At 43.3% G+C, this 25,227-nt stretch overlaps 1 protein-coding gene across 1 annotated transcript in view; it reads right to left on the bottom strand.

Annotated features, from left to right (window-relative positions):
- Window positions 1–19,338, bottom strand: part of LOC140721565 (contactin-6-like) — a 67,500-nt gene extending 48,162 nt beyond the window's left edge. Inside the window, exon 1 of the mRNA XM_073036394.1 lies at window positions 19,013–19,338. Within this exon, the coding sequence (XP_072892495.1) occupies window positions 19,013–19,244 (232 nt within the window). The 5' untranslated portion in view covers window positions 19,245–19,338. The remainder of the gene's footprint in view (window positions 1–19,012) is intronic.
- Between the last annotated feature and the right edge of the window lie 5,889 nt (window positions 19,339–25,227).

Below are 25,227 nucleotides of genomic sequence, written 5' to 3'. Positions count from 1 at the left end.
CCATTGCTCCAGAGAAAACAACCCAAGTTTAACCAGCCGCTCGTTACAGCAGATGCCCTCTAATCCAGACAGCGTCCCGGTAAACCTCCTCTGTACCGTCTCCAAAGCCTGGACTCCCTTCCTATAGAACTATTTCCATTACTCCAGATGCGGCCTAACTAGAGTTTTATAAAGCTGCAACATAACTTCCTGACTTTTGAACTCAATGCCTCGACTAATAAAGGCAAGCATGCCAAACACCTTCTTAACCACCCACCAACCTGTCGAGCCATTTTCATTGAGCTATCAACCTGGACTCCAAGATCCCTCTGCTCATCTTGTCCTTAACAGTATTCTGTTTCTTTACATTTGATCTACCAAGGAACAACACTTCACGTTTGGCCGGGTTTGATCTATGTCCCATTGTAATCTCTGACAGTCTTCTACACTACCCACAACATTACTAGTCTTAAACTTACTGCAAACTTACTAACCCACCCATCGACACTTTCATCCCGGTCACTTATCCACTTCGCAGATGTGTGGAACATTTTAAAAGGGTCTGTTTTCCTGACTCTGAACAGCTCCCGTATAGTTTTGGTACAAATGATAACTTTGAAACATTTGTTACTCATACTATGGCATTTGTGTATTTCTACACTTTGTTTACCAACCAGTATATCCTGCTTCAAACTCAGGGGAATTCCCACCTCGCCCCAGGTAGGAATGTTCTGGAAAATGTGAAATCAGACAAGGGGGATGATTCAGTCCCTTTCCATTCTGGTGAAAGCAGTGGATCAACAGGTTTTCTTTCCCAGAGGTAGGGCTGGTTAGATAAGCTCCTGATTTTGTAAACATTTCTTTAGCATGCATCTCGTTTCACAAAGTTTTGGTCGAGTGTACTTTCAGCTGCTGTTTTTCTATCTCTGCCTCCCTTCAGGGTTTTCTGCTTTCTACTGTTCATGCATATTTCTTCAAAAGCTCAGCTTGTGGGACTGATTATGTTAAATATTTTATTTCTATCGTTCTTTTATCATTTTGTTTTTACTCCAAACTTTCATCCCTATTATCTGTCGTCCCTGACCAAGTACAGTAAATGAGGATACTTCTGAAGAATGAATTGTGAAGAATATCTTTCCGATATTTCACTGATCACTGACTGCCATCTTGTCTAATACACTCAGTGGCCATTTATCAGATAGACCCCGAAACCCGATCATTCATACAAATATCTGATTAGACAATCATGTGGCAGCAACTCAATGCATAAAAGCATGCAGACATTCAGTCCTTGTTCAAACCTAACACCAGAATGGGGAAGAAATATAATTTAATACAACATAAATATAATTTCAGTGACTTTGACTGTGGAATGATTGTTGGTGCCAGATAGGATGGTTTGATTATCTCAGAAACTGCTGATCTCCTGTTTTCTCATGCACAACAGTCTCTGGAGTTTACAGAGAATGGTGTGAAAAACAAAAATATCCAGTGAGGTGCATTTCTGTGGGTTAATGAGAGAGGTCAGAGGAGAATGGCCAGACTGGTTCACGCTGACGAGAATGCGACAGTAACTCAAATAACCACTTGTGACAACTGCAGTATGCAGAAGAGCATCTCAGAAAGCACAACACATCAAACCTAGTGGTGGATTGGTGATATCAGCAGCAGAACACAAACACACACTCAATGCCACTTTATGAGGTACCTCCAGAAGTAGCCACTGAGTGTCTGTATCAGTCGAGTTCCCTCATTGGTATGTTCGCTCATTTTTAATCACCCGACGACTTTTTTATATTTTTGCAAGCCCACCCACGGACACTGGTTGTTGCCCACTCTGCACTATATCACTGAATAAATAAATCAGCTTGAAAGTTAATATAAACTGAGCATCAAAGTAAAAATGATCTTTGAATTTTATCAGAATATTGACAATTCCATGTTCCCAGTCAGTTTATCTTCACCATGGATGTGCAATCCATCTGCACTGGTGTCTCAGATCAGGGGGTCTGATGATCAGATTCATCCTAACATTGAACACTTTCTCCTTCAGCTGCATTCTCCATATCAAAGGCCTCGTTATGGACACTCACTTGTGCCAAAACATTCATCGTCCTCCTGTGTAATGTTTGGAACATCAGTGTCTCACTCCCACAACACCTTCTCTGGTACATTGACAAATCTGTTGGTGCTGCTTCCTGCACTTAGTCAACACAGAAGTTCCACTGTTGCCAATTTCCACCTTCCCTTCATCTTCCCTTGGTGCATCTCTGTCTCTTCTCTTCCCTTCCTGGATCTCTCCATCATAGTTCAGGAGATACACTGATCTCCGCTATCCATTACAAGCCAAGATTCTAACACCCATCTTGTCTGTACTTCCCTCCACGCTTCTTGTTGTGAGTGACTCCATTCCATTCTCCTAGTTTCTCCAAGTGTTACGGTATTTCTCCGGCAACAATGAATATAGAATTGAGACAGGTTTTTTACAAACAGGTAAACAATTTATTAAACTCTGCTCAATAAAAATGAAAAGTAAACAAACGACTAACTTAACCAGAAGTTAACTGCTATATAGCAACTCCAACAGTTCTTACAGCAATAAATGCAAACACATTTCTTAAAGTGGTAAATGTGAAAGTCCAAATGATTTATACAGTCAATTAGGAGAGACTTCCCTGAAGTAACGAATTCCTCGACGACGTGACGTTACTGCTGATCGCAGCCGAAATATGCCTTGCCCAAAAGACTCACGATGAAGGAAATTAGATTGGCTTAAAGTAACTGACCTTTTCCTTGGCAAATAACACTGCCCCAACCCTTTCTGCTCTTACAAGGCAGGGGTTATCTCGGATGCAGGTTACTACTTCCTTGAACAAAGATCCAATAAGGTTGATCCTGTATTAAACCATCGATGACACCAACTTTACTCGATCCTTCAGGTTCCCATACTTTGATAAATTCTTCATTCTCCAACTGAATTGCAAAGGTAGATCAAACCAAAACTGGCAACGTTTGGTGAAGCTGCCAACAATAACCTTTGAGACTTAAGATAGAAAGTAAATCTCCACTTTAAAACAAAACTGTGTCATGAAACCAAATACGCAGCATAACAGGGTAACTGACGACTTAAACGATGTCTCAACACAAAAACTCCTGCGTCACAGCAGGTTTTCCAGTTTTATACCTGTTGAGAACATGTCATCACGTGACCTCACACTGGCAGGAAAATTACATCATGTGACCTCACACTGGCTGGAAATTACATCATGTGACCTCACACTGGCAGGAAATTACATCACCCCACCATCACAAGACCATTACATCATGCTCACCAGATACTCAATTAAAAATATTGATCTGTCAAGAGCAAAATTTTAACAATTATTTACAAAAATATACAAATGTATAAAATCTATAATCTACACAATATATATAGTATTATCATACAGCACCTTACTAATTAATATATAGGAATATTACAAATGTTGACATACTACTCCATAAAAAAAATTGTACATTCAACATCTAGCTAAACAGTCAGCAATCACATTATCTTTGCCTTTAATAAGAGTTATCAAAATATTATACTCCTGTAACATCAAACCTTTGTTACTAAATAAATCAAACTCCAATTTCCTTAACCATTTTCCTTAACCAAGCCCGGACCTACAACATAACCAAGATAAGTCACAGTGGCATGACCAAATTCACTATCAGCTAAGTTAATAGTTAAGTTAGCTTTTGAAAGCTTTTCAAATAGCTTCTCCACCGCAGTAACATGTGCTTCCCAAGTATCATTTCCTGTAACTAAATCGTCAATATTGGCATCTGCATCTTTTAACCCACGAATCACAGAATTAATCACCCGCTGGAAAGTACCTGGGGCATTCTTCATCCCAAATGGAAGAACATTATATTCATATAACCCAGATGGGGTTACAAATGCAGAAATCTCTCTCCCTCTATCCGTCAATGGAACACACCAATACCCTTTTAACAAATCAATCTTTGTAAGAAATTTTGATTTTCTGACTTTATCCACACAATCATCCACTCTAGAGATTGGACACACATCTGTTTTCGTTACAGCGTTCACCTTCCTGTAGTCAGTACAAAACCGAATACTACCGTCTGACTTAAGTACCATAACACAAGGTGAACTCCAATTCCAATTAGAAGGTCTAATAATATTATTTTCTAACATATACTTAATTTCTTTCAAAGATACAAATCCTTCAGTTATAAAATGATCATATCTCTCCTTAACTTGGTCAGACTCTGACAAAGCTTCATTTGTATTTATCAAACCCTGTGGATTCACAGGTGTTTCAATGTGTTGCACACAAGCATCTGGGACTGCTTCCTTCCCCTTCTTCTTCAATCAGAAACAGTTAGTATTACGTGACCAGGTTTCTCACAATAATTACAAATGGGACCAAACTGTCTTTCCTTCACGTTTTCCTTCCTCCTTACCTTTCTCACTAACTTCTGATTTAATTTCTAGTTTACCTTGACTCTCTGTGCTATTTTTCCTTTTAAAAGTTCTACCCTGAGGAAATTTACTCGTATGGATTATGGCATACTCATCAGCTAATTTAGCAGACTCCTACAATGTAGCAGTGTCCCTCTCATTTACATATGCTCTTACTTCAATAGGGGTGCGCCTTTTAAATTCCTCGATTAAAATCTACTCTTTCAATTTATTATAGACCCATTCACATTTTTAGAGGAAACTCATCTCTCAAAACACACAGCTTTATTGTAGGCAAATTCCACGTAAGTTTTTTTCCACAGATTTCTTCAAATTTCTGAATCTTTCTCTATAAGCTTCTGGAACCAGTTCATATGCTTTCAGTATATGCTGCTTCACAATATCATAATCAAGTGCTTGCTCAGCAGTTAAAGCTGTATAAACTTGTTGTGCCTTGCCTTTAATTACACTCTGTAACATCACTGGCCATTTCTCTGTCGGCCACTCTGAAATCAGAGCAAGTTTCGAAATGCTGGAAATATTTATCCACTTCTGTTTCATTAAATGGAGGAGCTAATATAACTTCTCGGCTAACAACAAACTGTTTCCTAGGACCAGAGGACTGATTCTCGGACCTTAATTTCTCCATCGCTAGCTCGAACTCCCTCTTTCTCTCAGCTCCTTTGGCTTCAAGTTCTCTCTTTTTATTTGCTTCTCTTTCTTCAAATTCCCTCTGATTATTTGCAGCTTCTAACCAACTTAGTTCCAAGTCAGCTTTACATTGTTCTAACTTCATTTGTTCGATTTGTAACTGAATCTCTAGTTTACTTATTGGAAACATATCTAATATCGCTTCATCAAAAACACCCGAATCTACATAGTGTGACGTGATTTTTCTCTGAATTACAGGCTTTGTTGTAGCCTTCTAAATACCTTTAAGGTCCAAACCTACTAGCAATCGCAGATACATCACTCTTTTTCGCCTTTGCTAATAACTCCAGGTCTGGCGATGCCAGAAAGTCGTCAATATTCATTGAGAAAGTGGCCTGTGACGGTTGAGTCTTACAGTTAAGTGGTAGGTTACAGGTTTATTTATTTAGAGCTAACAGTAGCATTAGAGGTATGCATTTAGGATTAGTGCTGTGCCTGGAGTGCCAGATGTGGGGACCTTGGGAGACTCCCAGCCTCCCCCAGGAATACATCTGCTCCAGATGCAATGAGATGAAGCTCCTTAGGGATCGTGTGAGGGATCTGGAGCAACAACTTGATGACCTTCAGCTTATTAGAGAAAGTGAGGAGGTGATCGATAGTACCTATAGAGAAATAGTTGACAGCACCTCCGTGACAGTCCCCCTCAGGAATCGATATATAGTTTTAGATACTGTTGGAGAGGTTGACCTGACAGAGGAAGACCACAACGAATGGGACTCTGGTACTCTGCCCAGCGCCGTGATCAAGAGAGCAAGGAGAAATGCCGTTGTTATAGGGGATTCCATCGTGAAGGGAACAGACAAGAGATTCTGCGAGCCGGACAAGGATACCCGGATGGTGTGTTGCCTCCCCAGTGCCAGGGTACGAGATATCTCAGATCGGGTCCAGAGTATTCTCAGGAGAGAGGGCGAGCAACTGGAAGTCTTGGTACATGTTGGTACCAATGACATAGACAGAAAAAGAGAGGAGGTCCTGAAGGAAGATTACTGGGAGCTAGGAAGAAAATTAAAAAGCAGGACCTCCAGAGTAATAATCTCAGGATTACTGCCTGAGCCACACGCTAATGATGGTAAGAATAGCAGAATTAAGCAGATGAATGTGTGGCTAAGTAACTGGTTCGGCGGGCAGGGCTTCAAGTTCTTAGATCACTGGGATCTATTTTGGGGAAGGCATGACTTATACAGAAACGATGGGTTACACCTGAACTCAAAGGGTACTAATATCCTGGCGGGAATGTTTAATATAGCTGTTGGGGGGGGGGTTTAAACTGAGTTGGCAAGGGGAAGGAAACCAAAGAGTTAGGGTCGAGGAAGAGGAAAATAGAAATAAGTCAAGGAAGTCCTGCTGTTCAGGAGGATTTAAACTAATGTGGCAGGGGGATGGGAACAAGTGCAGAGAGACAGAGGGGTGTAAAATGAAGGTAGAAGCAAAAAGTAGTAAGGTGAAAAGTAAAAGTGGCAGGCAGGCAAATCCAGGGTAAAAATCAAAAAGGGCCACTTTTCAACATAATTGTATAAGGGCTAAGAGTGTTGTAAAAACAAGCCTGAAGGCTTTGTGTGTCAATGCGAGGAGCATTCGTAACAAGGTGGATGAACTGAATGTGCAGATAGTTATTAATGAATATGATATAGTTGGGATCACAGAGACATGGCTCCAGGGTGACCAAGGACGGGAGCTCAACATCCAGGGATATTCAATATTCAGGAGGGATAGACAGGAAAGAAAAGGAGGTGGGGTAGCCTTGCTGGTTAGAGAGGAGATTAATGCAATAGAAAGGAAGGACATTAGCCTGGAGGATGTGCAATCGATATGGGTAGAGCTGCATAACACTAAGGGGCAGAAAACGCTGGTGGGAGTTGTGTACCAAACAGTAGTAGTGAGGTTGGGGATGGCATTAAACAGGAAATTAGAAATGTGTGCAATAAAGGAACAGCAGTTATAATGGGTGACTTCAATCTACATATAGATTAGATCAGTGGTTCCCAACGTGGGGCATACGCCCCACAGGGGGGTAATTTGATTTTTAAGGGGGGCAATTCGAGAATGAGTTATTAACAGTGAATTTTTTCTAGTAAGTCTGTGTGAATATGAGTGTGTGTGCGAGTTAATACATATGTGTATATACAGTATGCATACATAAAAATACTTGTGTGTATGTACATGTGTAACTGCGTATGTACTGTATATATAGTGTATCACCATCATTACAACCATCAAATGGCTTTCATAATTAAATTAATGAATTGACTGATGTAGGAAGGAACGAATGAACAAGTCCAAACGCGTAAGAAACTCGTACGAGGTCGCGCCAATGCTGCTTTTTGCAGTAGCTTTCGGTTCTTGGTGGTGTGAAGGTGTGTACATTGCGTCATCTCTTATAAACGGTGTATCTGTCTTTGTATTGTTATGACCCCAGCCCCCTCCTTTGTGAGAATCGCAAGAGAGAGAGAAGCCTTAAGGTTTGGAATGTGGTCTGGCCTCTCAGCCAGACAAAAGCCACGGACATAGCCATTGTCTTTGGAGACACCTTTGTGGAATAAGGGTCTGGACTACGTGCAAACCCTCAGGGCAACGTGGGCTGGGTGATGGGGAAAGATTGCCTCACCCCACCCTGATTGACATCTACAACCCTGCCAGCCCAGATAAAGGGTGGGCTACCGAGGCGGTCCCTCAGACGCACCAAGGAGACACACGAAGAAGACACGATAGCGCTTCCCGTCGGAGCAGGAAGCCATTTTGAAGGAAGCCACGTGCGTTAGATTCCGGATCGGGAGTCTGTGGCTGAAACCCAAAGTAAAACCGTTTTAACTAACAACCGGGATTTGCTTCACAAAGACGACGGGCAAGTGTTCCTTTTTCTCACCAATCCTCTCTCTCCAACACGTGAAATGCCAGTGGTTCCCAAACGGAAAAGCCTGCAGATTTATGAGTGACTTTTATATTCCATTGGACTCAGTATTCCCCTAGACAACGATAGAGCTTATTTCTGATTGATTATTACTATACCTGTGCTTTAGATTGAGTTTTGACGACGTATATGATCTGAATGTTTTGTATTAACCATACGTTTGTGCCCCTTGATAAATAAAAAACATTTGAAAATAGTACCATCAGACTTCAGCGGACTTCTCTATCTTTGCTGGTAAGTCACCCGGTTACAGGGAACGTAACAGTATGCTGTAGAAACGAATCGGCATTGTTTTATTTATTTATTATTATTATTATTATTATTATTATTTTAATATCACTTAATGTTCTTTTTTTTACAATTTCTTAGTAATTTCTTCCTCAGAACTTTAACAGTCCTTTGGTTCTTTTATTTTTCTCTTTCATGAATGCCATGTTCTTTGGAAGCTTGTTTAAACCAAGTTAATGGTCTTTTAGTCTTCCTCCAGGTGAATAGGAGTTCACTTTTTGAATAATAAGAATTATATATCACCACAGGGGGCATCAGGATTTTAGAGGTGATTAGGTGGGGCATGGCCAAAAAAAGGTTGGGAACCACTGGATTAGATGAACCAAATTGGTAAGGGTGCTGAGGAAGAGGATTTCTTGGAATGTATATGGGATTGTTTTCTGAACTAACATGTCGAGGAACCAACTAGAGAGCAGGCCATTCTAGATTGGGTATTGAGCAATGATATGGTGGAATTCTTCATTAAGATGGAGAGTGACATAGTTAATTCTGAAACAAAGGTTCTGAACTTAAAGAAGGGTAACTTTGAAGGTATGAGACATGAATTAGCTAAGATAGACTGGCAAATGATACTTAAAGGGTTGATGGTGGATATGCAATGGCAAGCATTTAAAGATCGCATGGATGAACTACAACAAGTGTTCATCTCAGTTTAGCAAAAGAATAAACCAGGGAAGGTAGTGCACCCGTGGCTGACAAGGGAAATTAGGGATAGTATCAAGTCCAAAGAAGAAACATACAAATTAGCCAGAAAAAGCGGCACACCTGAGGACTGGGAGAAGTTCAGAGTCCAGCAGAGGAGGACAAAGGGCTTAATTAGGAAAGGGAAAAACGATTATGAGAGAAAGCTGGCAGGGAACATAAAAACTGACTGTAAAAGCTTTCATAGATACGTGAAAAGAAAAAGATTGGTTAAGACAAATGTATGTCCCTTACAGTCAGAAACAGGTGAGTTGATCATGGGGAACAAGGACATGGCAGACCAATTGAATAACTATTTTGGTTCTGTCTTCACTAAGGAGGACATAAATAATCTTCCGGAAATAATAGGGGACTGAGGGTCTAGTGAGATGGAGTAACTGAGGGAAATACATGTTAGTAGGGAAGTGGTGTTAGGTAAATTGAAGGGATTAAAGGCAGATAAATCCCCAGGGCCAGATGGTCTGCATCCCAGAGTGCTTAAGGAAGAAGCCCAAGAAATAGTGGATGCATTAGTGATGATTTTTCAAAACTCTTTAGATTCTGGATTAGTTCCTGAGGATTAGAGGGTGGCTAATGTAACCCCACTTTTTAAAAAAGGAGGGAGAGAGAAACCAGGGAATTATAGACCGGTTAGCCTGACATCGGTGGTGGGGAAAATGCTAGAGTCGGTTATCAAAGATGTGATAACAGCACATTTGGAAAGCGGTGAAATCATCGGACAAAGTCAGCATGGATTTGTGAAAGGAAAATCATGTCTGACGAATCTTATAGACTTTTTTGAGGATGTAACTAGTAGAGTGGATAGGGGAGAACCAGTGGATGTGGTATATTTGGATTTTCAAAAGGCTTTTGACAAGATACAGGAGATTAGTGTGCAAACTTAAAGCACATCGTATTGGGGGTATGGTATTGATGTGGATAGAGAATTGTTTGGCAGACAGGAAGTAAAGAGTGGGAATAAACAGGACCTTTTCAGAATGGCAGGCAGTGACTAGTTAGGAAACGCAAGGCTCATTGCTGAGACTCCAGTTGTGTACAATATATATTAATGATTTAGACGAGGGAATTAAATGCAGCATCTCCAAGTTTGCCGATAACACGAAGCTGGGCGGCAGTGTTAGCTGTGAGGAGGATGCTAAGAGGATGCAGGGTGACTTGGATAGGTTAGGTGAGTGGGCAAATTCATGGCAGATGTAATTTAATGTGGATAAATGTGAGGTTATCCACTTTGGTGGCAAGAACAGGAAAACAGATTATTATCTGAATGGTGGCCAATTAGGAAAAGGGGAGGTGCAACGAGACCTGGGTGTCATTGTACACCAGTCATTGAAAGTGAGCATGCAGGTACAGCAGGCGGTGAAAAAGGCAAATGGTATGTTGGCATTCATAGCAAGAGGATTCGAGTACAAGAGCAGGGAGGTTCTACTGCAGTTGTACAAGGCCTTGGTGAGACCACACCTGGAGTATTGTGTGCAGTTTTGGTCCCCTAATCTGAGGAAAGACATTCTTGCCATAGAGGGAGTACAGAGAAGGTTCACCAGATTGATTCCTGGGATGGCAGGACTTTCATATGAAGAAAGACTGGATCGACTAGACTTATACTCACTGGAATTTAGAAGATTGAGGGGGGATCTTATTGAAACATATAAAATTCTAAAGGGATTGGACAGGCTAGATGCAGGAAGATTGTTCCCGATGTTGGGGAAGTCCAGAACGAGGGGTCACAGTTTAAGGATAAAGGGGAAGCCTTTTAGGACTGAGATGAGGAGAAACTTCTTCACACAGAGAGTGGTGAATCTATGGAATTCTCTGCCACAGGAAACAGTTGAGGCCGGTTCATTGGCTATATTTAAGAGGGAGTTAGATATGGCCCTTGTGGCTAAAGGGATTGGGGGTATGGAGAGAAGGCAGGTACAGGGTTCTGAGTTGGATGATCAGCCATGATCATACTGAATGGCAGTGCAGGCTCAAAGGGCTGAATGGCCTACTCCTGCACCTATTTTTTATGTTTCTATGTTTCATTGCTGCTGAATACCACCCACAAACCAATCAAACAAAAGAATCGGGTATCCAAATCAGATCGATAATTAAACAAGCACTGAAACTCAAAAACGGAACATATCCTAGATGAGCGCCCAGTTGTCACGGTACATCTCCGGCAACAATGAATATAGAATTGAGACAGGTTTTTTATAAACAGGTAAACAATTTATTAAACTCTGCTCAACAAAAATGAAAAGTAAACAAACGACTAACTTAACCGGAAGTTAACTGCTAAACGGCAACTCCAACAGTTCTTACAGCGATAAATGTGAACACAGTTCTTAAAGTGGTAGATGTGAAAGTCCAAATGATTTATACAGTCAATTAGGAGAGACTTTCCTGAAGTAACGAATTCCTCGACGACGTGACGTTACTGCTGATCCCTGCCGAACTATGCCTTGCCCAAAAGACTCACGATGAAGGAAATTAAATCAGCTTAAAGTAACAGACCTTTTCCTTGGCAAATAACACTGCCCCAACCCTTTCTGCTCTTACAAGGCAGGGGTTATATCGGATGCAGGTTACTACTTCCTTGAACAAAGATCCAATAAGGTTGATCCTGTATTAAACCATCGACAACACCAACATTACTCGATCCTTCAGGTTCCCGTACTTCGATAAATTCTTCACTCTCCGACTGGATTGCAAAGGTAGATCAAACCAAAACTGGCAACATTTGGTGAAGCTGCCATCAATAACCTTTGAGACTTAAGATAGAAAGTAAAACTCCACTTTAAAACAAAACTGCGTCATGAAACCAAATACGCAGCATAACAGGGTAACTGACAACTTAAACAAGGTCTCAATACAAAAACTCCTGTGTCACAGCAGGCTTTCAAGTTTTATATTGATAACATGTCATCACGTGACCTCACACTGGCTGGAAAATTACATCATGTGACCTCACACTGACGGGAAATTACATCACCCCACCAACACAAGACCATTACATCATGCTCACCAAATACTCAATTACATCATGGTCATCAGACAGTCACAAGATACCCACGGGGGATGTAATACAAGTCACTGCATTTGCTGTAGTGATGATCATTCTGCAATTACCTCAGAAAGGTCTTCCTTCTTCCCAAACAGTGGCTTCCCCTCAACAGGTAAGGCCCTTGACTGAATCACACACATCTGTTTTCACCCTGTTCTCCTCCTGGACAGAACATTAACAAAGGTCCCCTGGTCCTCACCTTCTCCTCCATCAGCCTTTACGAGTTTATCCCTCACAATTGATGCCAGGATTTCAGCAGAACCATACTCTCATCCCATCCCCTTTCATCTTTTCAAAGGGATCACTCCCTTTGTGATTCCCTAGTCCACTCTTCCACCCTAATCAACACTTCCATATCATAAGGTGCTTCCCCATACAACCACAGGAGATGCAATGCCCAAAATGGAACACAGAAATTGCTGGAAACACTGAACAGTTACTGATGATGGTTTGCAGGCAGAAAACAATGACTGTTTCTCTTTCCTCAGATACTGCCTGAACTGTTGGAGCTTTTCTGGAATTTTCTGTTTATCTTTCAGATTTTCAGCATCTGCAGTTTTCAAATGTAACACCTGTCCTTTAACCTCTCGCCTTCCCACCACCCTCATAACCAAACTGTCATTCCAGGAGAAGCAATGACTAACTTGCACTTCCTGCAAATTCATGTCCTGCATTCGGAGTTCACAATGTGATCACAGTTAGTCATTGTCAGAGAGAGACACAGCATTGCCCTTCAGACCACCAAGTCTCCACCAACAACCCACCACCCATTTACACCAATTCCACATTCATCTCATTGATTGTTCATCTCAACGTCCCATCAACTCTCCCAAATCCCAGCACTCAGCTACACACTGGGGGCAAATCACAGGAGTCAAGTGTATTTGTATCATCCCTCACCATTCCTTTCGTTCACCATCATTACCAGGGAGATGAGAGTATATTTCATTGTAATGGCAGAACCAAAAATAAATCTAATTGGACCATTTCTTTGTTCTTCACTTTTCATTTCCCCGTTTCTGCCCACAAGGATGTACATTGACCTTCTCTCATCCTATTCTCTTCACATGTTTATAGCAGCTTTTACACTCAGTTTATGTAACCCGCAAGCTTGATCTTGTGCTATTTCTCCCTTCCCATTGTATTTTTCCCCTCAGTTGCTAAAACCGCCCCCAATCCTCAGGTTTGCTATTTTTTCTGCCTTTTTATGTTTCTCACCATTGGATCGACCATAGAAGATGGCGTTAGCAAGCAACGTGACCATGGCAATGTCCTTCAGATGGTTCACAAAACTAATTCTTTTACTCCTTCTCCTTTCAAATATAATTCTACTAAACTGCATGGGATTGGAACCTGTGATTTACATTTTGACGGTGAGTTTTTGGGCCGATTGTGTGATCTGGCACTTTGCAGTCTCTGAGGGAGTTTGATGAGGTTTGGAGTGGAGTGTGCAGCCTGAGGCCAAGATGAAAGCATCTAGTAAGATTGAAATCAACGAAGACGAGAGCAAAAGGCGAGCAGGTGTTCAGAACGTTTGACCGGCCTTCCTCTCCCTCTCGCTCACTGCTGCTGGAGGAAGGTGCCGGAGTCTTTGACCCTGGACAAGGTTTGATCTGCACAGTTTGTGGGCTGGACTTGTTTAGAATCTGCAGTTCATGTTATGTGGGTTTCTGTTTCTGGTTGCTCTCATTTTATTGCTACTTTTTCCCATTTTGATCGGAGCAGCTCTGCTGACTGAACGGTGAACGGTGAAGGGTGTAGAGTTAGGTAAGGGAGAAATACAAAGAGATCTAGGAGCCCTTGTTCATCAGTCACTGAAGGTGAATGAGCAAGTGCAGCAGGCAGTGAAGAAGGCTAATAGAATGTTGGCCTTTATTACAAAGGGAATTGAGTACAAGAGCAAGGATATCCTTTTGCATTTGTACAGGGCCCTGGTGAGACCACACCTGGAGTATTGTGTACAGTTTTGGTCTCCAGGGTTAAGGAAGGACATCCTGGCCGTAGAGGAAGTGCATCGTAGGTTCACAAGGTTAATTCCTGGGATGTCCGGACTGTCTTATGCAGAGAGTTTAGAGAGACTGGGCTTGTACACGCTGGAATTAAGGAGATTGAGAGGGGATCTGATTGCAACATATAAGATTATTAAGGGATTGGACAAGTTAGAGGCAGGAAATATGTTCCAGATGCTGGGAGAGTCCAGTACCAGAGGGCATGGTTTGAGAATAAGGGGTAGGTCATTTAGGATAGAGTTAAGGAAAAACTTCTTCTCCCAGAGAGTTGTGGGGGTGTGGAATGCACTGCCTCGGAAGGCAGTGGAGGCCAATTCTCTGGAGCTAGATAGGTGTCTTATGGATAGGGGAATCAAGGGATATGGGGACAAGGCAGGAACCGGGTATTGATAGTAGATGTCAGCCATGATCTCAAAATGGCGGTGCAGGCTCGAAGGACCGAATGGTCTACTTCTGCACCTATTCTCTATTGTCTACCTATTGTCTATTGACTGCAGTCATGGAACAACACTGCACTGAATTGAACTGAACTGAACTAAACTGAACATTCCTGGACTGTTTCTGGGCTCTGTGGTTGGATGTTTAATGTTCTGTGTGTTGTTCGCTCGATTTTTGCCGTTTGGGTGTTTGATGTTTTCTCTGAATGGGTTCCATGGTGTTTCTTTGTTTCCTGGTTGGCTGTGGGAAGATGAATCTCAGGGTTGTATTCTGCACAAATACTTTGATAATAAATGTACTTTGAGCATTGAACTTTATTCTCTAGATTCTTTTGAAATCCATTAATTCTTTGTCTCAATTCCTTACCTTGTGCATTGAACACAGAGGTGGGAATGGCAGCTGGAGAAGGCCAGTGACAGACAACATCCAGTTACTGAACAGGAGGTGAAGCCTCCTACTGATCCAAGGGCAGAGTTTCCAGGGTCTGGAGGTTCCATGGACCAAAACCTGAGTCACTGAACCCATTCCCCACTGCAGGTCAGGACTAATCAGAAGAGGACACACATACTGTTGTGCAGTCTCTGTCCTAATGGGCACTAAAGGTAAAATAAAAATCCAATCATTCACAATCAGCCATTCAGATATTCCGGTGGTTTGGGATCTGGTTCACCTGGTAACAATTCCCACACTATACCCGAGGCTCTCCAGGTTTCACTCTCCCCTGACACATCAGATTCTGTGGAGAATTTATAATACCGTGAAACACCTCAACCAAAAAGTCTGTTGGGACATTAACACTTAATCACACCCGATAGTCCGGAAGGTCTGGTAGTCTTCCCCTCCACCATCAGATTTATCACTCTGTACTGCAATGAACTGCTGCCACAAAACAACAAATTTCACCACATATACTGGTGATATTAAACCTGATTCTGATTCTGACAGTCCAGCACCAATGTCCCGAGTGTGTCTGATTGTCAGAGTTTGAATGTACATCTTTCATACAAAATTGAATACAATTGAATTGAACACACACACACACACACACACACACACACACACACACACACACTGACAGTACTGTGTAAAAGTCTCAGACACATATCTATTCTAGGGTGCCTCAGAATTTTGCACAGTACTGCATTTGTTAACGAGGAACAAAGAGTGAGTTTTTAAATCTGGTGGCATTAAAGGATGTTGGGAATGGCGAGGGTAGAGCACCACAGGAAGGGTATGGAACAGGTGGCAGAGAAAGCCTGCCAGGGGCAGGGATGGCACAGTTACATACGTACCCAGCCCTCAGACACCAGGCAAGGGCATTTCATTCCAAACAATTGGTTCACTGATCGTTACAGAATATCTCTCAGGGGCTTCCACTCCCTTCCCTCTCCCTGCCCCCATCCCACTCTCAGTCAGCAAAAGAGACCCATATCAGAATCAGGTTTATCATCACTCACAAATGCCACAAAATTAGTTTTTGTTTTCGGCAGTAGTACAATGCAATCCATATCACTCCAGGACTGTCCAAAAGTCAAAGGCATTCTAGTGATATAAATAAGCATGAGGCTTCTGCACAGTACGGTACATAAAAATCAAAATGAAACTTCTGGGAATTCCATCATCAAGGACACCGACAGTCCCAGCCAAGCCCTCATCAGGGAGGAGGTACAGGAGCCCAGAGACCCACACCTCAATGTTCAACAACAGTTTCTGAACTTTTTTACGCTCCTCACTCCCTCTGGAAAGCAGCCAGCAAAACCAAAGACTAATCTACCCCAGATACTCTGGGTACTCTGGATAACAGATACCCCTCTCCCTTCTCCCATTGGGCAGTAGATACAAAAGCCTGAAAACACATCCCACCGGGCTCAACAAAACTTCTGACCTCATTAATTACCTAGTTCTAGTAAGATTTATAAAGTGTACTCTGTAAACGTACATGGTGTGCTGTCTGATATTGTGAGTGTGAGTTTGTATCAGTGTGCATTTCACAGCATTCACGCAAATGGGAGACCCGGTTTGGCGGGTGGACGGATTTTCCCCGAGACATACACAAGCGACAGCCTGGGCGTTACACGTGAGAACGCTGTTCCTGGACTACAGTTCAGTGTTCAACACCATAATTCCCTCCAGGCTCAACAAGAAGCTCAGAGACCTCGGCCTTCACCCTGCCTCGTGTAGCTGGATCCTGGACTTCCTGTCAGATCGCCAGCAGGTGGTAAGAGTGGGCTCCCTCACCTCTGCCCCTCTGACACTCAACATAGAAGCCCTCAGGGCTGTGTACTAAGCCCCCTCCTTTACTCTCTGTATACCCATGACTGTGTCCCCACCCACAGCTCCAATCTGCTAATTAAATTTGCTGACGATACCACACTGATTGGCCTAATCTCAAATAATAATGAAGCAGCCTACAGAGAAGAAGTCATCACCCTGACACAGTGGTGTCAAGAAAACAACCTCTCCCTCCATGTCTATATTTTTGTACATCAATGTACAATATCCCTCAATGTCTAAATTTCTATAGGGGCACAACTGAGAGCATCCTGACTGGCTGCATCACTGCCTGGTTTAGGAACTGTACTTCCCTCAATCTCAGGACTCTGCAGAGAGTGGTGTGGACAGCCCAGTGCATTTGTAGATGTGAACTTCCCAGTATTCAGGACACTTACAGTGAAAGGTGTGTAAAAAGGGCCCGAGGGATCATTGGAGACCCGAATCACCCCAAACACAAACTGTTCCAGCTGCTACCATCCAGGAAACGGCACCACAGCATTAAAGCCAGGAACAACAGGCTCCGGGACAGCTTCTTCCTCCGGGATATCAGTCTGATTAATTCATGCTGATACAGTTGTATTTCTATGTTATATTGACTGTCCTGTTGTACGTGCTGTTTATTATAAATGACTATAAATTGCACACTTAGATGGAGGTATAACGTAAAGATTTTTACTCCTCATGTATATGAAGGATGTAAGTAATAAAGTCAATTCAATTTACCCACTGGTTTGAGATGATTGGAACAAAAACTTCACACCAATTTAAGTTTCTTCTCCAGGTAGTTAATCGGATTAATCATTTGAGTTAGCTGCACCTCCATCCATTACCTCAATACTGCACTGTAAATACTTCGAACTATGTTTTTGAATGCTGTTTACAATATAGACAATAGGTGCAGGAGTAGGCCATTCGGCCCTTTGAGCCAGCACCACCATTCAATGAGATCACGGCTGATCATCCACAATCAGTACCCCATTCCTGCCTTCCCCCCATATCCCTTGACTCCACTATCTTTAAGAGCTCGACCTAAATCTTTCTTGAAAGCATCCAGAGAATTGGCCTCAACTGCCTTCTGAGGCAGAGCATTCCATAGATCCACAACTCTCTGGGTGAAAAAGTTTTTCCTGAACTCTGTTTTAAATGGCCTACCCCTTATTCTTGAACTGTGGCCTCTAGTTCTGGACTCCCCCAACATCGGGAACATGTTTCCTGCCTCTAGCGTGTCCAATCCCTTAATAATCTTATCTGTTTCAATCAGATCCCCTCTTATTCTTCTAAATTCCAGTGTATATTACATTGTGAATAGATGCTGGTATTTGTGTATTTATACACATTTCCTTCCGTATTTATACCTTAACTTCTAAATTTATTTTATATAATTCTTTATTGTTATTAAATATTTCATTGCATATCACACCAGCACACAACAGCAAATTCCTAGCAACACACACAAAACACTGGAGGAACTCAGCAAGTCAGGCAGTCTCTGTGGAAATGAATAAACAGTCAACATTTCGGGCCAACACCCTTCATTAGGGCGCTTTTGTGTTTACAGCAAATCCCTAACACCTGTCAATATTTATGGCGATTAGATTTCCTCCGAGATCCTGGAATGGTTTCCCAGTGATAACATGGAGACTTGACCTGACAATTGACCTCATCATGCCCTTTCACCTCACAGTCTGCTTGCACTGAGCTTTCTGGGGAACACTTCATACCTCATTCCGTTGTTGTACATATTCCTTTGTACCAGCTCAATGTACTGATGTCGCGGGAGTTCTGTATGACATGCAAAAGAAAAGTTTTACATGTCCCTCCAATTTACCATTACAGTCAGGGTCTGGAATTGAACTGAAAACCCCGAACACTACCTCCTTCTCTCTCTCAGCTGGCACCGGTGTGTTGTGTTTATTTGTTCATGTAAACTGTGTCTCATTTCAGTCACGTGAACAAATGATCTTTGTCATGTTTGTAATGTACTGTGCTGTTAAAAAAGCGAATGGCCGTGTCATTTATTTATACTCTGTATACTTATGCCTCGGACAACAGACTTCAGCTTGCAAAGCTGCAGTTCCCCAAAAGAAAAAGCTTGTTCAGTCAGCAATCTGTTGTGGTGACACCACAGTCTCCGAGCGCGGAAATGGAGACTGTGGCTCTCGGATTCACATCTGAAGTCATTCCCTTACCTTCGGCACCGACCACACCAAGCTGGAACAGAAGCGAGAAAAGGTGAACGAGTGAAAATATCCGGAGGCTGAGAAGCGACATAAACTTCTCAACCCGGGGTTGACGATTCTTGGGTCCGACGCTCATCCGATCCACGCCTCTTCCCGACCGATCGGTGCCGGACCTGCTCCGGGATACTGACCCCGTTCGCTGGCGGACAGGGAGCAGAGGAGGGTCCGCACACGAACTCATAACAATTGATTAAAAAAAGCTGAACACGACAACTGTTAAACTGTCCGTTAATGATTTTAAGTTCCTGCTTCTCTCGTTTCAGTTTCAATTTCTTGCTTTGTGATCGAGAAGGAGGAGGAGCCAGAGTTTGTACAGACGAATAAAACTTGTATGTTTTAGCAGTTTCTTTTTTAATTTCATAAATGATCTTTGTTCATAATAAAATAGACACAAAAAGATGTTTAAAAATTTACATCCTATTCATCATATGGTCAATATATTCAGCAGTGTTAAAAAAATAATTGCCGTCCGTGTTTCCCTCGGATGACACACTATGACCCGAGCCGATTCAGGCCCTCCCCTTCCTGGAGCAGAAGGATCCCAGACTGTGGTCCTTCCCCACCGAGTCTTTACACTGGCTGCACTGAGCTTCAGTGTGTCCCCGGCACATCCTCATACAGCCTGAGTGTGCCGGCACATCCCTTACAGGCGCCTCACTGTGAACCATAGAACATCACAGCACAGAAACAGGCCTTTCGGCCCTTCTTGGCTGTGCCGAACCATTTTTCTGCCTAGCCCCACTGACCTGCACCCGGCCCAAATCCCTCCAAACCCCTCTCATCCATGTACCTGTCCAAGTTTTTCTTAAATGCTAGAAGTGAGCCCACATTTACCACTTCATCTGGCAGCTCATTCCATACTCCGACCACTCTCTGTGTGAAAAAGCCCCCCCCCCAATGTTCCCTTTAAACTTTTCCCCCTTCACCCCTAACCTATGTCCTCTGGTTTTTTTCTCCCCTAGCCTCAGTGGAAAAAGCCTGCTTGCATTCACTCTATCTATACCCATCATAATTTTATATACCTCTGTCAAATCTCCTCTCATTCTTCTACGCTCCAGAGAATAAAGTCCTAACCTATTCAACCTTTCTCTGTAACTCAGTTTCTCAAGTCCCAGCAACATCCTTGTAAACCTTCTCTGCAGTCTTACAACCTTATTAATATCCTTCCTGTAATTCGGTGACCAAGACTGCACACAATACTCCAAATTCAGTCTCACCAATGTCTTATACAACCTCACCATTAGATTCCAACTCTTATACTCAATACTTTGATTTATAAAGGCCAATGTACCAAAAGCTCTCTTTACTAACCTATCTACCCGTGATGCCACTTTTAGGGAATTTTGTATCTATTCCCAGATCCCTCTGTTCTACTGCACTTCTCAGTGTCCTACCATTTACCTTGTACGTTCTACCTTGGTTTTTCCTTCCAAAGTGCAATACCTCACACTTGTCTGTATTAAACTCCATCTGCCATTTTTCAGCCCATTTTTCCAGCTGGTCCAGATCCTTCTGCAGGCTTTGAAAACCTTCCTCACTGTCCACTACACCTCAAATCTTTGTACCATCAGCAAATTTGCTGATCCAATTCACCACATTATCATCCAGATCACTGATATAGATGGCAAATAACAATGGACCCAGCACTGATCCCTGTGGCACACCACTAGTCACAGGCCTCCACTCAGAGAAGCAATCCTCCACTACCACTCTCTGACTTCTCCCATTGAGCCAATGTCTAATCCAATTTGCTACCTCACCATGTATACCTAGTGTTATGAATGTACCACAGCTCTGAGGGGCTGAAGGGTGCGGGACCAGCCCCCTCCTTCTGGAGAATCGCAAGATCGCTATTAATTCGGGTCTTGGACCCAGGAAATGAGAGACAATGCAACGGATTTGACCATTGTTCTTAGAGACACCTGTGTGAATTGCAACTCTATAGTACGTGCCAGCTATCAGGGACATGGACATCCTCGGGCAATGTGGGGTGGCGATTGTATCACCCTACCTTGATTGACATTTACAAATCTGCCAGTCATGATAAAAAGGAGACTGCAGGAGGCAGTACCCCAGCGACACACCAGAAGGAGAGACCATCACTCATCGCTCCCGTGAGGACGGGAAGCTGTTTGGGAGCCATGTGTGATTCGGTTCCCCTAGCTTGGGGAACGAGTGGCTGATAACTCCGAAAAAGACTTCGAAATGACAACGGGGAACCCACGTTCCTGATTCAACGAGTTGAGTCCAAAAGGCTGGCAAGTTTATTTTCTCTCTCCAACACGTGAGACCCCAGCGGTCCCTGAAAGGCTAAAAGCCTGTATGAACTTCCGAGACTTTGATATTTCCATCGGACAATTGTTTTACCCCTAGACAAATGATAGAACTACTTCTTATTGTTGATTATTACTATACCCGCACTTTAGATTGAGTATTGACGACATATATTATCTGAATGTTTGTATTAACCTTACTTTTGTGCCCCTTTATAAATAAAAACGTTTAAAAATAGTACCATCAGATTTCAGCGGACCTCTCTATCTTTGCTGGTAAGTGACCCAGTTACGGGGTTCGTAACAACATTGGGGTACTCGTCTCAGGATTTGATACCAAATTGGAGGGCCAGTGAATCGGGCTTAAGTCAAAAATTTGGATCTGTTAACGGGTAGCCAGACGGGAAACCAGCAAAGATGGACGTGGATGAATTTATGGGAAACCCGACTCTGGGGGCGCTAGAGGTGGCTACCAAATTAGACTTGGTAAATCTGGCGAAGGGGTTAAGCCTCACAGAGGTGAGGTCATCAATGAAAAAGCGGGAAGTGCGAAGGGTCATAACTCAGTATTACATTGGGAAGAAGGTGTTTGCAGCTGAGGATTTGGAAAATATCCCTGAAAAGGTACTAGCGAGTGGGACGGATCAGTTAGAGTTGGAGAAATTAAGGTTGGAACATGAATTTAAAGTAAAGCAGCTGGAAGCAGCTGAGAAGGCGAAGGAAAGGGCTGAGAAGGAGAAAGAGAAAGAAAGGGAGCAGGCGTTCCAACTAAAGGAGTTAGAGGTGAAACGGGTTCATGAGCTCCAGCTGAAGGAGCTGGAAACAGCTGAGAAAGAGAAAGAAAGAGATGAGAAGGAGAGGGAGTATGAGGAGGTAGAAAAACAGAGGAAACATGACTTGGAGATGGAGAAGTTAAGGAAAGAGCGAAGAGATCAAGGGTCAGACCGAGGGGAGAGGTTTAATGTTAGTCGGGAGTTAAGGGTAGTACCTCCATTCGAAGAGTCGGATGTTGATAGTTATTTCTTGCTTTTTGAAAAGGTGGCAGTAAATCAGAAGTGGCCAAAAGAGCAGTGGGTGGCGTTGTTACAAAGTGTATTAAAAGGGAAGGCACAACGAGCATATGCGGCGTTGCCCATCGAGGCGGGGGAAGCGGAGAATTATGCCAAAGTAAAGGAGGCCATTCTCCGGAGTTACGAGCTAGTACCTGAAGCCTATAGACAAAGGTTCAGAAATTTAAGGAAAGGGTGGAATCAAACGTATACCGAGCTAGCCCATGAGAAGGGTGTGCTCTTGGACCGTTGGTGCACCGCGGAACAGGTGGACGAGGATTATGGGCATATCAGGGAGTTATTTTTTGATTGAGGAATTAAAAGGGTGTGTTCCAGAGGAGATCCGGATGTATTTGAATGAGAAGCCGAATAAGTCCATCTCAGAAATTGCTAGGTTCGCAGATGAATATGCCCTAACCCACAAGACAAAGTTTCCCTCAAATAAAAGTACCCTGAGAGACCGTGGGAACGACTGAGAAAGTCCGCCGGCTGAGGCAGAGGTCCCGCCGGGAGCTAGTGGTAAGGTTGAGGGGGAAAGGCCAGGCGGCCCGAGATTTCCGGGCTTGACCTGTTTTAATTGTGGAAAGGGGGGACATATTGCATCTAGGTGCTTTGCTCCGAGAAAGGAGCCAGAGAGAGGGAAAGCAGTGGTCCCTATCGGGTGTGCAGTGGTAATCAGAAAATCAGCAAGAGGGTCCCGGGTAAGCAGAGAGCGCAAGGGGTCTGAGATTTATCTGTCACACGGAACCGTGTCTTTAAGGGGGGGGGGATCCACCAATTCCCGTACGGATTTGGAGAGACACGGGGACGGAGCTATCATTAATTAGCTGTAACGTATTAAAATTCAGACCTCAGACGGGGGAGGTAGCCCTGAGACGAATAGGAAAATGGACAGAAATGGTGTCCTTATGTAAGGTCATTTTGGATTGTGAGCTGGTGTATGGATCAGTTGAAATAGGGGTGCCATCAGAATTCCCGAGAACCGACGTGGACGTCCTTCTTGGGAACGATTTAGCAGGGGGTAAGGTTTGGTCAGCCATGACTATGACCCGCCGACCGGTGCGTGTTGAGGCCCCGCCCATAGAGTCACCGAGCTATCCCGCATGCGCGGACACTCGCAGCCTGTCGAGATCGGCAGCTGAGAACGGGAGCAGTTTAAAATTGGCCAGCTTTGATTTGGCCGAGACGTCTTTACCGACCCTGTGCCACGAGGGTTTAGAGGGTGGTAAAACGAGGAATAGTAAAGTAAAAGGGGGTAAGGGAGAGGAGATAGCTCTGCCCTTAGTGAAGAGAAAGGTCCTAGAGGTAGGAAATAAAGATGAGAAACAGATAAAGCTGTTAAAAGGTCCAGAGTTGGACATGGATGATCTGTCTGGGGTGGCAGACCTGTTTGAAGAAGTTGAGAGTTATAAAGGTGTTCCCGATAATGAGATGAGGGCAGTCCTAGATGAAAAGACCTTGGAGAGGTCTGCTGGGTTGGCAGACGAGGCTGTTTCAGCCCGCGGGGTTGAGTTTACTCCGGAAGGGAGTTGCCCAGAGAGTAGCTGGGAGGAGCAAGGGAATTTGGAATTTGAAAAAGGTACAGGTATTGAAAGCCTGGAAGAGGTCAATGTCCCGTTTGAGAGTGTCCAAGACGGGGATACACGTGGTTCCGAACCTAGTCACGGAGCCCAGAAAAGTTCTGAGGTATCTGATTCAACTGAACGAGATGGCCGTCCTTTTGGGTCAGATAGACTGGGTTCAGTGAAGACAGGGTTAACCCTGGTAATTGGGGGAAGTGAGGGTTCCCACGTGTTTGTACACGAAGGGGTGGTGAACCTTAAAGTGGAACTCAACCATGGGGGGATAAATATTATTATTGAAGGGAACGGAAAGTTTGTAGTTCCCAGATCGAATAAAAAAAATTTAAACCCTGCAGCTCGCTTACAGAGTAAGCCGGGAGCTGCCGGGGCCCCACACGCTATTGTTATTCAAGGGTGTGGGGTGAACAGGCAGCATTTGACAGGCTGTCTGGAAAAAGTGGGATCGCTTGCAGATCTTAAATTGGAAACTAATAGCATGACGGGTCCTGAAGAGAAAAATAGCAACTTGCTTAAAACTAAAGAATTGGGTAGAAATGAATTAGGTCTGGGATCCGGTGTTGATAAGATAACTCCTATGAATAAGGCGGACGGGAGTTTACCCCGCCAAACTACTTGAGTTCCTCCCGTAGAAACTCACCGGAAAAAAGGTGATGGTTAATGGGGGCGCCATTTTTAAATAGGAAAACTGGCTGTACGGGATTTTGACAAAGCATGTGAATAACAAAGACAACCCCCTTGGAACCTGCCTGTTAAGTTGAAATCTGATGCTACCAGCCTTTAGTCGGGTACAAGAGAAAAAAAAATATTAAAGGAAGTGCCACTGTACTCGTTACCTGTTTAGATGATGAATTAAATGTATAACTGTATAGCTCTGTAGTGAAAAGAAAAGCTTGTGTATTGTGTTAGATTCTAAAATCCTGTAAGACTCTGTACCACTTCGTTTTCACCACTGGTGAAAACGCTTTGAAGAAAGGGGGTGTTATGAATGTACCACAGCTCTGAGGGGCTGAAGGGTGCGGGACCAGCCCCCTCCTTCCGGAGAATCGCAAGATCGCTATTAATTCGGGTCTTGGACCCAGGAAATGAGAGACAATGCAACGGATTTGACCATTGTTCTTAGAGACACCTGTGTGAATTGCAACTCTATAGTACGTGCCAGCTATCAGGGACATGGGCACCCTCGGGCAATGTGGGGTGGGGATTGTATCACCCTACCTTGATTGACATTTACAAATCTGCCAGTCATGATAAAAAGGAGA

Source organism: Hemitrygon akajei, chromosome 2 (genome assembly GCF_048418815.1).
Source record: "Hemitrygon akajei chromosome 2, sHemAka1.3, whole genome shotgun sequence".
Taxonomy (NCBI): domain Eukaryota; kingdom Metazoa; phylum Chordata; class Chondrichthyes; order Myliobatiformes; family Dasyatidae; genus Hemitrygon; species Hemitrygon akajei.
Note: the sequence above shows the minus strand (reverse complement) of the source record. Positions and strands in the feature narration are given on the sequence as shown.